This window comes from Pan troglodytes, chromosome 12, assembly GCF_028858775.2.
Source record: "Pan troglodytes isolate AG18354 chromosome 12, NHGRI_mPanTro3-v2.0_pri, whole genome shotgun sequence".
NCBI classification, from domain to species: Eukaryota; Metazoa; Chordata; class Mammalia; order Primates; family Hominidae; genus Pan; species Pan troglodytes.
In genome coordinates, this window is record NC_072410.2 from 42,871,224 (window position 1) to 42,888,831 (window position 17,608).

The 17,608-nt window shown below is 40.1% G+C and overlaps 1 protein-coding gene across 5 annotated transcripts in view; it reads right to left on the reverse strand.

The window, feature by feature from the left end:
* The window catches only part of CTNNA2 (catenin alpha 2), a 1,472,650-nt gene that overhangs the window by 784,113 nt on the left and 670,929 nt on the right, over positions 1-17,608 (reverse strand). For all 5 annotated transcript variants that reach the window (XM_054678551.2, XM_016948864.3, XM_016948863.3 and 2 more), the window contains 2 exons: positions 14,210-14,376; positions 2,462-2,581 (listed from right to left, as the gene is read on the reverse strand). In XM_054678551.2, coding sequence (XP_054534526.1) covers positions 2,462-2,581; positions 14,210-14,376 — 287 coding nt within the window. The remainder of the gene's footprint in view (positions 1-2,461; positions 2,582-14,209; positions 14,377-17,608) is intronic.

Genomic DNA, 17,608 nt, shown 5'->3' on the forward strand with positions numbered 1-17,608 from the left:
CTAAAAAAAATAATAAAACGGTAAAATAGATCTAAATACAGAAGTGAGAAATGCGGGTTGTGAAAATCTCTCCATAAAACACTTGAAGAAACATGTTTTAATCCTAAGAAGAAAACTGGAAACAATTTAAATATTGAATTACCAAGAATTGGTTGAAAAAAACTACTGAAACATTCATATTGGAGTATGTGATAATTAAAATTAGTTTTCCAAAAATTAATAACATGAATAATATTTATAAGATAAATTAAAAAGCAGAACACAATACGCATATTTGTATGCATAGTATGATTTTAAATGCATTAATATGTGAAGATAAATATCTGAAAGAAAATATACCAAAATATCAGCACCATATTCTTTGTGGGTGGTAGGGTATTATGTGTTTTTCCCCTTTCTTTCTGTTCTACTGTTTTTCTAAATTTTCTTGAAAGAGTCTGAACTAACAATCAATTAAAAACAAAGTATTAATGAAGTAAAAATAAATAATGTAGGTATTTTCATATGAACATCATATATATTCTCGTGGCTTTTAATGTCAGCTACACGCTGATGGCCCATGTTTCCATCTCCAGGCAACACTTCTCTTCTATTTGATGTTTCAATGTGGATATCTCAAAATCGGCACATCTGTGTTGGTTATTTTAGGTGTCAACTTGACTGGATTGAGGGGTGTCTAGAAGGCTGATGAAGCATTATTTTGAATGTGTCACTGTGAGAGTGTTTTAGGAGGTGACTGGCATGTGAGCCAGTGAATTAAGTGGAGAAGCTTCACCCTCAATGTAGGTGGGTACCATCCAGTCGGCTGGGGGCAAAGACAGAACAAAAAGGTGGAGGAAGGGTGAATTCATTCTCTCTCTCCCTTCCAGAGCAGAATGCCCTTCTCCTCCTGCCTTTGGACATCAGAACACCAGATTCCTAGGCTTCTAGACTTTGGGGCCTGCACCAGTAGCCTCCTGGGGCTCTCTATCTCTCTCTTACTATTCAGAGTAACTTTGTTCCTGTTTATATTACACATTGGGCTACCATACAAGATTCCCTTTCAACAAGGAATTCTGCTGATAAAAACATACTTAAAAATAACCACATAAACTAAAATCACATTTATGTGCCTGTCTCACTGAGGACTGGCTCTTGGTTAAGTTCCTAATCCCAGCCTCACTTAAGCCTGGCACAGAATGAACATTCAATAAATGTTTGTTGAGTGGAACTTTCCTGTTGGTCAGAGAGAAAGTTAGAGAAACTACGAATGGCCCAAAATGTTTTTAAAAATTCTGGAAGCAGTCAAAAGGATGGGTGAAAGGATTTTAGGAGATCCTTCCACATTTGGAAATATTTTTTCTATGGCGAAAGAATAAAAACCCACTCGATGGGAACAAAATACTAAAGGTATCCAGTGAGTAAACAGAGTTAGCTGAAACTGAGAAATCCCTAGACAAAAAGGAGGCTGATATGGTTTGGCTCTGTGTCCCCACCCAAATCTCATCTTGAATTGTAACCCCCACATGTGGAGGGAGGGATCTATAATCCCCATGTGTCGAGGAAGGGAGGCGACTGGATCATAGGGGTGGTTCCTCCATGCTGTTCTCGTGATAGTGAGTGAGTTCCCACGGGGGTCTGATGGTTTTATAAGGCAGTTTTCCCTGCTCTTGCTCACTCTCTCCTGCCACCTTGTGAAGAAGGCGCCTACTTCCCATTCCACCATGATTGTAAGTTTCCTGAGGCCTCCCCACCCATGTGCAACTGTGAGTCAGTTAAATCTCCTTTCTTTAGAAATTACCCAGTCTCAGGGCAGTTCTTTATAACAGCATGAGAACAAACTAATACTGAGGCTGAGGAGATCCCAGGTCACACAGCATCATGAGAGTGACTCACGCTCACCTGCACTCTTCTCACCCCTTTTTCCCTTCCTCCCCTTCCCCACTCCCCTCCCCTTTTCCCCCTGTTCTCTCTCCCTTTCTCCGTTCCCCCACCCCTGCATTTCCTCTCATTTTGTTCATGTTTTCTTCTTCTATTTCAGAAAAATTTCACCCCACATACTACATATCCTGGGAGTGCATATGTGTGGTGGTGTTCACAAGACTAGGAGACAAAAAGTGAGGGCAAAGGGTGACATCCAGAGACTGACCACAGCACTACCCCACAGTTTAATATTTTTTATTTGACATCAGAGCTGTGTTCCTACAGTGGATAGAAGATCAGAGTGTGGTAGGGCTAGCAGGGTGGGTCCACCAGTGAAGCAAGTAATCTGTGGCCTGCTTATAGATGGGGTCCAGAGAGTGGTCCAGAGCCCACCATGGCATCACAACTGGCCCCTGCAGGAAGCAACCTTTGTCATCACAGGTTCTTAGGGCATTTGATAGCAAGCAGATGCAGTTGATCCATTGTTCAGGCCTACAAAGCTACAGGGTTATGTAAACTCACCCATTTTCTCCCCTATCATTTCTAAAATCTTTCCCACCTGTTGTCTTCTTGCTGCTACATAGTTAAGTTTCACCATCTCTTTCCCAAACTCTTTAAAACGGTTTGCAAGGTCTTGCTCATTTGTAGCATTTTTGACAGCTTCCAGGGCCTCTTCCACCTGCAGTGGTGAAAAACAACATATTTATTAGTGGATAGTATTTAAATATTATTCAACATGTTAGAAATGGAATTTGCACCCAAAAACTCTAAAACACTAGTATGTGTTAACATGTAAATGAAAAAATAGGAGAAGAGTTCCTCTAACAATCATGTCTAGTCAGATTAAATAGTTATTCAAGACTTAAAAATATTTTGTATATAAAAGAGCAATTGCTGAACTCCTGGTGCATATAAAATCCTGTGTTTATTATATTTTATTAAAGTATGATTTGGAAAGATATCGACCTTTAAGTAGAAACACTAAGGAAAATATATTTGAGAAAAAATATTGAAGTTAAGAAAAAATTCTAGAAGCCTTCAGAAGAGAAAACGGTTTACAAACAAAAGACTGGAGAAATTCCTGAGCTGCTAAAAATTTAGGACAGCATGAATCTGCAACCAATGTTGACAACATCTCTAGCACCGGGACTAAAGGGATTATAATTTTAGGCTGAGTTTATACCTCTCCATCCAATAGAAAGAGGAAATTTTGATTCCTTGAAAGCAAGTGAATTTGAAGTTTTGTTGCTATTTGAAGGTGGTATCAACTGGAGTGGAATGGGGGTGGAGAGGATGATGGCAAGCACACCGCCCTACCAATGTGCCATGCTTCCAAATCGCTGCAAACTGTCTCAGTGAACTTTTCCATAGTAGCATTGGACCTGAAGTGTGAATTTCATCAAAATTTCTTTATAAATAATTTAAGTTTTGAAAAGTATTATTCTCCCCTCCACAATGATCTTAACTTCAACATGGTGTGAAAATTTCCACAATTGGTAAACCTTTAAGTTATACCATCTGTGGACACCATTAAACTAAAATTAAGATATTGTGGTGAAGGAGTCCGCTAAGTCCCTGTCAGTCAGGTAGTGTCTTTATAGAAATAATTTCATCAATGGAAATAGCCAAGAACACAGTCCTGAGTGAATAATGCACAAGACAGACATGTTTTTGGAAAATCAACTGTTCTTAAACATGAAGGGAGTCTGACAGAGGCCCCCAACTTGTTCCATTTCCTGAGAGAGGAATGGAGTGAGAAGGCAGCTTTGAAAGAAAGAGTAATGAGAAATGCAAGAAATACTTGGGCAGAATTCAGATCGGCTCTTGTAATTTTGGGCAAATTAAAGGGCATTATATAGACAGTGCATTGTTTGACAATTCGGAAACACAAATGATAACTACAATGGCTGAAAATAACCATAGATTATATTAACTCAGATCTGAACTTAATTGAGGCTTGACGCAATCACAAAGGTGGCTAATTTCACTTCCTTATCAAGTGCACTGAGCAAAGGAAGAGAATACGTATCTCAACCAGTAATAATGAATATCATCAAGCCTTTTGTCCCAGAGATATGTAATACCATTCAATTTACCAAATAGGCTAACTCATTTTAGTAAGGAAAGAGTTGTAGCAAGCAAAGGAAGTTATTTGGAATGATATTGGTGGCAGGGGTTGGGGGGAGGTTAATGTAGATGCCACATAACGTTTATGTCCTGGATTGGGAAATTTAAGTTTCCATTCTCATCTTCTATGGTAAGCATGCGTCTTCTTTTTTTTCCTAATTATAAAAATATGAAACGATGATGTAAATCCTCAATGTTAGTCATTCCCAATTGCTATCTAGGCTCTAATAGTGCTCATGTGAAAAAGGAAGTACAGTTGAAGCAGTTGAAACTGTCATGTGTTAGGTTTTTTAGGCACCCAAGTCAAATTACATTTAATGGTATGGAAAGGGACTTTTAAAACATTGTTATAGTTTAAAGAGAATCTCGTACCTCAGATCTTTAAAACACTAAAATCAATGGTGTTGTACACTCTAATAGATTTATAATCATCTTAACTTGGCTATCAACAGCATCTTTGAAAGGACAGTTCTTGGCAGCTAATTTGTTCCTGCTGCTTATTTGAGATGTAAATCTCTTCTTGGGACATAAAAACTGGTTCCAGGGAAGAGCAAAATAATTATCTCAGAGGGAGCTAAATTCTGGATTTGTTTTCTAATATATATAAAACAGGTTTCTCATCGGCTGTTAATCAGACCAATTTGGAATATTTATTTTACGGTGTTACACATCACTTATTTTCTCAGTGGTTTTCTCTGAAGAATCTAGATGCCAGTTTTAATTTCTTATAATTCAATAAAATATTTTTCCAAAGAAACACCAAGAATGGGGTCTTTCCGTGTAAAGGTAAACTTAGTTACATGCAGAGTTTGAATCCAGAAGGATCTAAGAAGTCTAAAAGTTCTCATAAAGAATCACGGGGCAGAATCTGTCCAAGGTCCCACAGAAATACAGGAAATGGAACTAAAGTCTGGATTATGGGCACACACTACTAGTAGATAGATGAGAGATGGAGATGGATGGATGGATAGGATAGATAGACAGACAGATTAGATAGATGATTGATGGATGATTGATAGATAGACAGATAGATAGAATATTGAAGGTACGTAGAAAAAGAAGAAAAAATAAGTTTAGTGAACAGACAATATTGACAATTCAAAATTAATATAAAAATTAAGTCTTTATTTTTGAACAGTCAAGGATTTTGAACAGTCAAGGATCTTTTGTCCTTTCTGGGCAGCTAGAGAAAGGAAAGTGACTCCTATGGCCCAAACAAATACCTTGCTCTCAAACATTTACTGTTCATGGAGGAGTTCAGGACTGCGAGTTGAACAAAGAGCAGAAGATACAGAAGAAAACCCTGGGACACTTTAACCAAGATACACCTGTCTGGGCCCCACCATGAAGAATGTTAAGTACAACTGTGTGAGGAGGGCTATGAGGTCAGATTGGTCTGGATTTGAACCCCAACGATGTCATTGGCAAGCTCTGTGATCCAGGGCAAGCTATTTAACTTCTCCAATCCTCACGTCTTCATTAATAAAATGAGGATAATAATGTCTACACACTATGCACAGATTTTTGTGGGAATTAAAGGAGATAAGAAATGCAAAATATCAAATCATACATATTAGCAAAACCATACATTTGCTTAGCAAAATGTATGGCAAGAATTAGGGGCTCATTAAATAGAGACACCAACTTGCTGCATGGGGGAAAAATGCCTTAATAATTTTGAAGATAAAGGTTTTTAACTTACTCTTGGAAAGTCTGCGGATGACAGGGGCTCTGGCAGAACTAGAAAGAAAGCTGCAGAGAGAATACAGGCAGTGGGCTGCCTAGTGATGGCTCTAAGAAGGACACTGGTGTCAACGGCTGAGCCCTTTGATAAGGGGGAGGTTTGGAAGACACTTATGTCCTGGATTGGGAAATGATTTCTAATGAGCTGACATAAAGGGATCCCTCAGAGGCAGCTGTCATACCCTTTCCCATTAAAAATGCCCTCATGATCTTGGACATTACAGCCAGGCATTCTTCTCCCACTGACCAGGCTGGGCTTATAAACACCAAAGCCAGAACTCTTTACTGAACCACGTATTTTTGTCCTTAATATTTATAACCAGTGCATAGATAAAGCTGAAAAGACTGACACTTCTAGAGAAGACACTAAAATTTATTCCCAATTTAGTGGGTTAAGAAATTATTTTCAGAACTTGTCACTTACAACTCTTAAAATCTTGGCCTTTTCACAGGCCTGTTCAAAATAGCCTGTACCACCATTCCTAAAGCAAGCCTGTCTACTCCTATTATTTAGTCTAGAACTGTGTCATATTGTTTGAGATAGTCATTAAATCAGTGTCTAATTTTCCTGGTTGAAACTGTACTTACTTACTTCAATATAAAAAAGCAGGCTGGCCGCGGTGGCTCACGCCTGTAATCCCAGCACTTCGGGAGGCCGAGGCGGGCGGATCACGAGGTCAGGATTTCGAGACCATCCTGGCTAACACAGTGAAACTCAGTCTCTACTAAAAATACAAAAAATTAGCCAGGCATGGTGGTGGGTGCCTATAGTCCCAGCTACTCAGGAGGCTGAGGCACCAGAATGGCATGAACCCGGGAGGCGGAGCTTGCAGTGAGCCGAGATCGCGCCACTGCACTCCAGCCTGGGCGACAGTGCGAGACTCCGTCTCAAAATAAATAAACAAATAAATAAATAAAGCAGCCCTATAATTCATTTATTCATTAAATATTTATGCAGAGTCTACCATAAGGTCAGCATCTGGGGATGGGATAGTGTGGAATTGAGGAGTCTGATACATCCCTGCCTGCACTGTGTGTTCCGGTTCCCTGTAGAAAATTGCTGGCTATACCATTACTAGAAATCGTTGCTGTTATGATTATCATTTCTGTTTGGACAGACTGACCCCATTCCAGGGTTTACTATTGTTACCTAAGTTGACTGGATTTTAAGTGACACTGACAAAACTATTTAATGGATCATATGTAAATCTCTTGTTAGAGTCTACTTTTACAGTGAAATTTTAAAATAACTATCTTGGAAATAGGAGTTGGCCAAATGCATGAAAGAATGAATGCATGTAAGACCCGCCATCTAACTATTGTACTTATTTAATCAGATACTCTGGTATGGCCATTGGTGTCTCAGCATTATCATACTTTATATTTCTGCCCCATAAAGTTAAGTTGGTCTTCTTGATTAAATTGTGTCTTTCCTTGTCAACAAGGGAAGAAAAAAATGATTTCATCAGAAGCAAAGACTGATTACATGCTAGTGTCATTGATGCTTAAAGCGCATCAATGTGTGTTATACAAATGTGTGTATAAGTGTGTTATACAAAGCACAACAATTTAGTTTATTATATATTTCCAAAGTTATTTTCAGTTTGTGCAAAAAAAATGACACCAGTGTCATTGAGTTCTTACGATATACAAGATAGTGTTCTAAATGGCTTACATCTATCTTATTTAGTCCCAAAAAACAGTTCTTTGAATTGGATGCTTTTCTTATTTCCTATGCTTATCCAGTAGAGACTGAAATCAGAGCAGAGAAGTTGTATAACCTGTCAGAAGTCTCACAGCAAGTAAGTGCAGGAGTCTGGATTTCAGCCCAGGTAGTTTGCTCCAGAGCCCATACTCAATTTCTGAGCTATGCTGCACTGATTTTTCAGAAAGGGTGAGTTTCTAAAGCCTTGCCCCATATGATTGGTCTCCAAGTTCTATTCACTGTGCCTCTATATCCTGAGTATCTGTAAAATCTACCTCTTTTTCACAATAAACACTGCCATTGTCTTAGCCAGCTTTTCATTCATTCATTGGTCTAGATAATTTCAACAGTCTCTTTATGTGTTCCTCTTCTAATTCCTTCTCCACACTGCTACCAAAATTATTTTTCTAAATCACTAATCTGAATCAAATTATTAGTACTACTCAGTGGCTCCCCATAACCTATATATAGAGTGCAAACTAATTATCATGTTATCCAAGACCGTCCATAACCTGGATCTCTCTGTTCAACTTTGTTATTGCCTCTCCCCACCTTGCCCACTATGCACCAACAATAGAATCACTGGTGTTTCAAACACTCCAAGACTCCTCTCTTAATCTCGTGCCTTTGTTCTTTCCTTGGTTCATAAAGCTCTTTCTGTAGTTAAAATCTGTTGCCTGACCTGAATCTATCATCTCCCTTCTTATGGTAATAGAACCCTATTTTCCTTCAGTAACATGCTCTTTTCCCGCATAGGCTATCAAATCCAAATTCACCTTTTCTGCTAACACTATGAAAATATGGATGGGCCCCTGAAATATTACTCCTTTCCCAGTTGGCCTGATGTTAAGCTTTGTCAGTAGAGGGTGCTGCATAGACAGAGGAAAGGGTTTGGTTCCTGGTTCTGGTGTGCTCCTTCAACAGGCTCCTGTAGCAGGGGAAGCTTCTCCAGCACCAGGTGGGCCAGCAGCTTCCCTCAGTATGCCCCGCTGTGCAATTCTGTAGCAGAATGCCTCCAGTGAGACACCCCTCCATGAACAGCTTTCCTCAACAATCCAAAGGGCAGATTTCTAGCAAGCTCCATTATATTGTGTGGCACCTTAGTGACTCCTTTGTCATCAAGTGACCCAAGGCCACACCCTCCAACAACATCTGGATCTCAGGCCTGGTAGGGTGGGGTCCTCCCTAGAGTGCCCTATGCCAGCCCCAGGGGTAGCAGCTTCTCCTCATATCTGCCATTCCCATATTCCTTAAGAGTTCTTGTCATTTCTTATGAGCTAATCCCTTGTTATTCCAAACTGCTATTAGAGTTAAGAATTATTTAAATGTTCCCTGTTTAAATGACTGAGTGGTTGTGTTCTCATCATTGGACAGAATGATTCGTCCCTCACCTCTTTGATGGGGCCAACTCTTTCCACTTCTCCCCAACTTTCAGCCCCCAGCTTGGACTTGAGACTCTGGCTTACTGAATCTAGGCCCAGCGATTCAAGGAGGAACCCAGAGGTTCGAGGAGAGGCAAACCTCATTTAGTTCAATGAGACCCAATCTTGAGACCTCCCTCTCCCAACCACATCATCCTTTCTCTTATTGTCCTAAATTGTGCAGCCATACAATATGGTTAAACTGATCCCATTTCTAGCTTGGGGAGAGCAAAGAGCAGGAGTCTTGACCACGTTAACTAAGAAATTAGCATATTCTGTTATCCATCTAAATAATTAACTCAGAGATATGCACATGACTGAGAGGCCAATTGTGCCTAATAAGATTGTAGAATTTTGTTTGTTTGTTTGTTTGAGCTACCAGGAAAGAGAATTTCCTCTTTTGTGCTATCTTTAGTCTAGGATCATGCAACCTTCAAAACGGTTGGCAAGCACTTTGAGACTATGAGGCCTCCTATCAGGGGCTACAGAGAACAGAGTCCTCAGTAAGGAGGAGAAAGAAAGAAAAACCTGGTTTTGTCATGCTTTTGCACCTTGATCAAGCCTTGCCTGAAGCTATTACCTCTGGACTTTTAATTTGGTGAGCCAAAATATTCCCTTTTTAAAAAACTAGGTAGAATTAGGTTTTCTGTTATTTATGAAAGAAAGCATCATAATTATATTTTCCATCTGCGTGAGACTACAGCAATATGCACCCTTTCCTAACATGCATTGCACTCTATGCTAATGTCCTAATGTCTCCCCAGTAGCCTGTAAGGTTTTGAAGGCATGAGCCTAGTCTTATTCACCCTTAAAGTAATACATCTTGGCACAGTGTTTTGCATATGGTCAGCACCTAATAAACAGTTCTTAAGTGTATAACTGAATAAATAAATAAATCATGAACAATGCAGCTGCATGAAGGTAATACCATGATAGCTATGACAGAAAAGATATGCTAAAAACCTGGGCCATATTTTCTGCAGTTATAATGAGAGACAAGGCTATTTTATGATACCAATTGACTGTTGTTATTCAAACACAAGAGACACATTAGAACTTCAGGACTAAACAGTAGACTTGAGAAATAATACACTACTGAGGCTGCATGAGGCTGTTTGATGCTAAACTCACAAAGTCACAGTTAATGTTAAGATCATCATGTCTCATCAATGCCCCCCACCCCCACATTAGAACAGCAGCACTATATTTGGCCCTTGGTAGCCACTAAGGAAACTTGACTTCTGGAGAAGCTGACTAAGGGTTGCTATTTTGTATCTTGCTATTCCATTTTCTAGAGAGAAATTATCAAATAATCAAGAACATTACTATCCCAGGATCTAGCCTGAGGATAGAAAGGTGGTTGTTTTCTCTGACATACACATCTAGATGAGTTTATGTGTCCTGCTATCGCTCATGCTAATAATTGACAATATAATCTGATTACATTAGTTTAGAGCCTAGGGAATATAAATGTCCCTCTTCATGATCACTGATTGACATGCAGGATTCCTTTAAAATTCCGGATGCCACATATCAACTTAACACACTGACAATGTGAACTGATTGCAGGATATTCCAGGTATCTGACTAGGAAATCATTTGTCAGCAACTTCAACAATAAAATTGATTATAATTCAGTATTTTTAAATGGTGTCTGAAATGTAAATGATTACTTCAGCTTTACCCAGGAACATTAAATTCTCACTTGGGCGCTAACTGGGCACTAGAACTCTAAGTCACCCACTGTTCTATCACTATCCTCCTGAATTTAAAATAACAGCAGCAGCAAAAACCTTTTGCAGTCATGTGAATCTTTAATATGATATACTCAAAGAGAACTCAATATTAAAGTACCACAAATACTTGCATGATAGAACAAGTAGCATAACTTGAGCAACTAAGATACCTATGTGTTATCTGAGAAGAACTTCTCAGTTGCCATATAAATTTAAGTTCCTAAACATAATTATCAAGTAGCAAAATGCAAAGACCTGCACACTGCCAAACCACACGACCTCAGCAGGGCTCCTAATCCTTTACTCATTTTTAGAGGCTGAATAACATTTGCCCATGATTACTCAAGTGACTATTCTTCATCAACCTGGCGAACTGCTGATGAAAAAACATGAATATAAGTTGCTGCGGAAAAAGGTAATTCTCTCCATGTTCCTCTGAGTTACTCAGAGATGAGAAAAATTAACACCTGGAAAGAACACAAATAAAATTTTGACATATGGCCTGAAAGATAAAAAGTAGAATACTATGTGTAACACTTAAAGGTAAAAGAGATATGTAGCAGTTAACATAGCAGGAGGCTGTAGTCTCACTACAGGGTATTACTCAATCTGAACCCAACTAGAAAACCAGAGTCACTACTTTACTCTTCTTAGAAAGCAACTGTCACTCTTTTCTTTCTCATCTATGTTTAATCATCCAGGTGGTAAAGAAACTCATTGTTTATTTAAAAAAATCCTTGAGAAAGGTGTAAATATTTTCTAACTTGCTTCATCAAAATATGTAAAGCTATTTGACATGTTCTTCATCCTGAGTTACAGAAAAACAAATAAATAGAAGCTTGCAGACAATACGTTACTTTATCAGTCCTGAAAAGATATGCTTCTGCGCAAAAGAACTGATATACTACAGAGTAGAACTATGTGCTATGTTTGTTTGCAATGAATTATTGACGTATTGTCTTTTTTAGGGGGTAGGGGCAATAGCTCATGAGAGAAAACACCAGACGGCACCAGAAACTGTAGTTCCTCACTTGCTCCACAAGATAGCAACAGTCCACCACAGCTGTTTGCTACAGACGCTGCACTCTAAGTAGAACAAATGTGTTATTTAGTCTACAATCATTTTTAATTTTACTACTGACAGTCTGACAGGACTACTTAATATTGCCAGGTTGACCTTTCCATGATTTTCTGCTAAATCGTTTAAAAAAAAAAAAACAAACTTCCCTTACTCGGCTGTGTGGAGAAGAGATTGCAATTGACTCCCCATTACAGCAGGCTTCTGTGATCTGATGAGCCAACAGCACTGGTCAAAACAGGTGGGATGAGAGGCAGGACTGCAGGAGGCAACTGGTACCACACATGGCGTCATCGCCCTGGATTTATCACACTTCTCGAGTGTGGAGTGTAGGCAGTTCAGCAAGGATATTCAGCCCATCATCATTCCCTGACAGTTGCTGACAGGGCCTTCCACAGCACAGCAAACAATGACATATGAGATGTAAGGTTAATTTTGTTAGGTTCAGTCGCATTATTTCCTTGCTAGGGTAAAGGAAGATTGTCCTTCTGTGGAAAGACTTATCTAAAAATATCGCCTTCGGAGACTAACTAGGCTGTAAGGGAAAGATAACACAACCATTCTTCCAACATGCTTGAGAAGGAAGTTTTGTGCAACTGAGAAGATGGATATAACAGAGACACACTGGAGGAGTGGCAACCAGTGTGGCAGCCTACAAGTGGTTCCAGTGATCTTACACTCCCTATTCAGCTGCCACTGACAGGACACTCACTTTGTGCCATTCTCTGGGATAAGCGCTCCACAGGAATCGTCCCCATTCAAACCTCCCCACCACCCTGAGGGCTCCACTGCCATTAGCCCCACTTTAACAGATGAGATAGCTGAGATTTATCTCGTAGGTTACCAGACAGATGGCAAGTAGATACCAAACCAAGATTAAACCCAGTTACTCTGACTCCAGCAGCTAAATCGTTAATTATAGTACTCTACTGCCCTTCACCAGCCTCTGAAACAGGTAAAGTCTCTCCTCAAATTGATCAGCTTATCCAATTTCAAGAGCCTTTCCTGGCCTTTCAGAACCCATTCCCTGAAAAATTCCTAAGGAGGAGAGGAAAAAAAAAAAAAACTTCCAAGCAGTTTCTTGGTGTCCCCTGCTGCTCAGGGACCTGTATAGAAGCCATAAACAGATACACTACCTTTGTGTTTATGACCTCGGAGCTCAGGCTGCAGGTGTTGGAATTTGAGGCCTTTCATATTTTTCCAGAATTTATACATAACTTGGAAATCTTGGCTACTTTATTGGGGCCACCTTGGGTAAAAGATCCTGCCCAAGGTTTTTTGACAGAGAATAGTTAGGATTTAAGTAATTTCTTGATGATTCCTCCTACTGAACAAATCTGAGCTCAATGGTGAGGTGAGAGCAGGCTCTCGTTATTCATTTCCTATCTCCCCTGGTCCCTCCTCATAACCTGCTTTCACTGATAAAGAAAATAAGACAGGAAGATTGGCTGATAGGAAACATGATAATCCAGGAATGCCCAGGACAGCGGGGGAACCAAGCGAGCAATTGGTTGGTTCTCCAAAAAGGAAAATGTAGTTTGCATCTCATCATCTAAGTACCCTGCGATCAGCCCAGAGTTGGTGCCAATTGTTCAGGAATCATATTTCACTGAGGGTATGGAGTAGGGATTCTCTAAGCAGAGGCCATATTCCCAAGCAGCTAAGTTACATTATCTTTGTTAAAGCGTTGAACCATCCTTGTTGCAACTAGATACCAATCAGCAAGTAGAAAAACAGAAAAACGACCGGTAGTCAAGGACTGGGGAGGTAGCCTTAATCACTATTCCATTAAAGTTTGTGATGAGAGCAGGGCTTCACCTCTATTAGGAAACAAAAGAATTAAAAGAAACTATGAAAAGCCAGGCACATAGAATGGTGTTCTACGGGTTAGTGGGACAAGTATGTGTCCACCCAGAGAACCAATCCAGGTATGTTAGATGCCAGGCTTGGTGAAACAAGATTGACTTTAGCCACGGGAATTGTGGATGGGGCCCCTTTTTATTGCCAATATATGGTTCAAAATCCATATATCTACAGGAGAGCAAGGCTAGAGTAGATAGCAAAATATATTCAACATGTAATCCACACTAAGGTGGGCACAGGTGGTCAGCTGCTCAGCAGAGCTGACCCCAACCTGAACTATCACATGGACCAAGATTGCTCCGAATCTTGAGATAGAACAAAGGCAGGTCCACCCTGTCCAGGCTCTGTAGACTAAAAGAATGTACTGTTACACATTCCAGGAAGTAAGGAGAAATCTAAACTCTCAGTTTTTAGGAAAAAAAATAATAATTCAAGTGAGTCTTACAAAACTCTTTGACTATATTATTGAATATAATTTTATTATTAGAAAAAATTGGAGGTGGGCACCACATGGGTAGGTAATGAACTGATCTGGTGAGCAATGAAACATCTAGAGTAGAGGCCAGAGCTGTAATACACACGGTCAAGATTGCCACTCACATAAAGAAAGTTTTGATAAGTTCTACATACGTACAATTTTCAGATGGGATAAAAGTCTCATGACATCTGCCATGTCCGCCAGGATGAGTAAGCGTGTCACCGCGGAGAGCAAAGCCCTTGCCGCCCGCACCATGGTGCCGCGCTTTACCGACGAGCAAGGGTCATCAGCAAACTCGGAGGAGGCGATCCGCATCGTCTCACCTGGAAGACAGACACGGAGAGGCAGGTGGGTAGACAAGAGGCTTAGAGACTGGCCATCCTAAAGATCTGTGAATGGACAATTACTGTTTTTATTGCAAAACTCTGATGACCAGGTGGTATTTCTGCCACCTCTATTGCAGCAAAGAGCCCTTTAACTCAAGTACATCAGTGCATATGGACAAGTGCTGTGGACCAAACAAGGTGCTCATTTCACACTGAAGTATGAAGTCATGCTTTTCACATCAATAAGGACTATATTTAATTCCATTTATCTAATAGTTGAGATGGATTTGCCTTGAGCTTAATCATCCTCTCTCTGCATTTGCCTTGGAACCAATGATACCAGGCAACTTACCATGCAACTCATTGAAGTTACTGACAGTTGAGGTACAAATTGTTCCACATGGAATTGAAAGTTAAGACCTTGGCCTCATTAACACTGTACTCTTAATTGAGCTAATCAGACAATGAACGCTATGATGTGTTCATCATAGAGGCACCCAAGATACAATCTTCTAATCCTCTTAGTAACCGATTTGCCAATATAGAGAACATTTAGAAGAGAACTAAACCAATTAAACAAATGTTTACTAAACACACACTTGTGTCAGATTCTGTACTAGGCTCTGCCATTACAAAGTTGACTAAGAATATCCAGGCACAAGGAGTTCAAAGTCTCATGAGTAAACAGGTATGTCAACACATAATCAGAATACAGTAATTAAGTGCCATAAGAGACAAGATTAAGAATGTAGGCAACACAGAGGGGAGAGGTATTTGCTCATTTATTGTGAGACTGGGGGGAAGCTGTCCATTTTAATGGGATGCAAAAAAGAAAGAGGTGTTCACCAGGAAAACAAAGGTGGGGAGGGGATCTCAGGCAGCATGAACACTTTGTGGGCTCTGAAGCCTGGAGCCCCTTGCTGAGTACAGAGACCTGCAGTTCTCTGGAAGAACCCATGAGGAAGGGGGCTGGAGAGAGGCAGTAATGCCTAGAACACCATGTAAGAGGTTTGGATTTTACCCTCAGCAGGGTGGGAAGTTACAATAATAGATTTTTATTTTTGGAAGATTATTTTAGTCATATTACATAAAATAAACTGGAGGGGAAAAAGACCAGGACAGAGAAGTCAGTTAATAGGGTAAATGCAGTTTTAGTCTGAGAGAGCAGTGGTGAGAGCCTGGACCAAGGAGCTGGGAGAGGAAGGGAGTATAAAATGCATCTGTGTGACACAACCAACCGATCTAAGGGCTGATCAGATGTGAAGACCAGACAAAAGGTTCAAGCTGACGATGAGGGCTGACACGATACCAAAGTCAGGTATATATTTGCATCAAGGGACCCAGGAGTGGGAAACAAAGAGATAATTAACAAGGATTGAGACTGATAACCAAATCAGTGGGTGGATATCCACTTTGGGGAGTGAAAACTGTGAGAAACCATAAATGGAGCTTCATATAGCAGAGTGTACACAGGGGTATAAAAGCTTCAATAAACTTGAAGAGTACAGTTAATATGACAGATTTTTTAACTCAAGATCAAACAATTTATTCAATTTTTGTAGTAACGATTACTACTCACCTACTAAGCAAAATCTAGCTAATTTAAATGAAGCCAATGATAGCATGGAAAGTCTGTGCATCCTGTAATTAGTCCTAAGTCATAAGAAAAAAATTTAAAAACACCTCTTACCATTTTATAGGCCGATCAGAATATAAAGTAATTCTCTCAGCTAGTGTGGTAGTTATTTAAACCCTCACAGTGATACTTTTTATTCTCTGGAATGTGGGCGTGTAAGGAAATATATTGCACTGTTGGATTTTTTAAAGAGGCTACCATCTACAATAAGCATTTTATATTGCTAACCAGTTTAGCCTTTTTGCCTAGGCACACACAAATAGCTTGATATATAACAACAGCATGGGAGAAACTTAAAAATTCACTACTCTAGTGGCACAATGATGAATTTTCAAGATGTATGGTCCTAGAGCTCAATCCAAGTGTCCTACCCTTGCCACAGGGTTACATACATCTCCTCCTCTTGCCCCTCCTCCTCACAAATAAAAAGAGTCATTGGCAAATATCTGTGTGGTGGGAGAAAGAAAGCCACCTTTTCCCCACTTTATACGGTGCAAGTAGAAAGAACATTATACACCAAGGTAAATCCAACAAACTATTGACAAAAGTGCCACAAGTAGAGCTAGACAAATTTGTGTAAGATATTAATAGGTAAGTCAGCTACTGTTGAAATAGATCCACTTATTCAAGGGAAAGGGAGATTTATTCTGCACACGAACCCAGGTAGCTACATGGTTGATCCCAGTTCCTGCAGGTGAAATCGGTATGAGCCCTAGCATGGCTAAAAGTAGGTCACTCAGGTAGGGCTATTGGCAGAACAGAGATCCCCAGGAGGAGACGGCAGTCACACCCCTTCCCTGCAGGTGGAGCTTGTGCATTACTTGAAGAACCATGCCTAATCCAATATATTTTCAAGTTGAGATTGAACATTCGGAATGAACCAACATCATTCCAGAAGACAGGTCTTGCCAGAACGAGGGGCTCTGGAGGGCCCAGAACGACTCCTTCCATCTGTCTTAGCGGCACCATCGGGCATCTGGCAGAAGTGTACTGCCACTTCATGCAGATGCCAACCATCTGGTTGGTCAGCAATACTGCTTCAAAGCCGATGGGTGACACGTGTCAGTGCAGAGATCTTAGGTGGAGCTAATCAACCTGGGGCCCACGGCAGGCACCCCAAGAGTGGCTCAGCAGATGTCCATGAGAGGGAGACAGGGAAGAGACAGACAGAGAGAGAGAAAGAGAGAGAGAGAGAGACCCACGTAAGAAAATGCCATCTGCCTTTCTGGATGGAAAACTCACAGTAAATTCTGAGATTATTCTAAGATAAATAGAAGATGATTTCATTCAACGCAAATTAAACTAAAAGCTCATTTTACGCAGATACAAGTGATTTCACGTGGATAAGGATTCCAAAGGAAAGGCAACCTCAAATCAACTATAATTTTAATAGGTCTTAGTCCCTGCAGCTTTAAGATTACTGAAGCAAACTGATAAGCAAGTTTATCAGGATAAAATTAGCTACTTTCCCAGGAATGTAGAGAAAAGTGCTTTTTCTATAAGATTGAAATATTTCGCTAAGAAATAGTACGCATGTGTAAGAGGGAAATGGAGCAGTGAAGAGAGGGTACAAGAGATCTGCCTGCTTCTTTT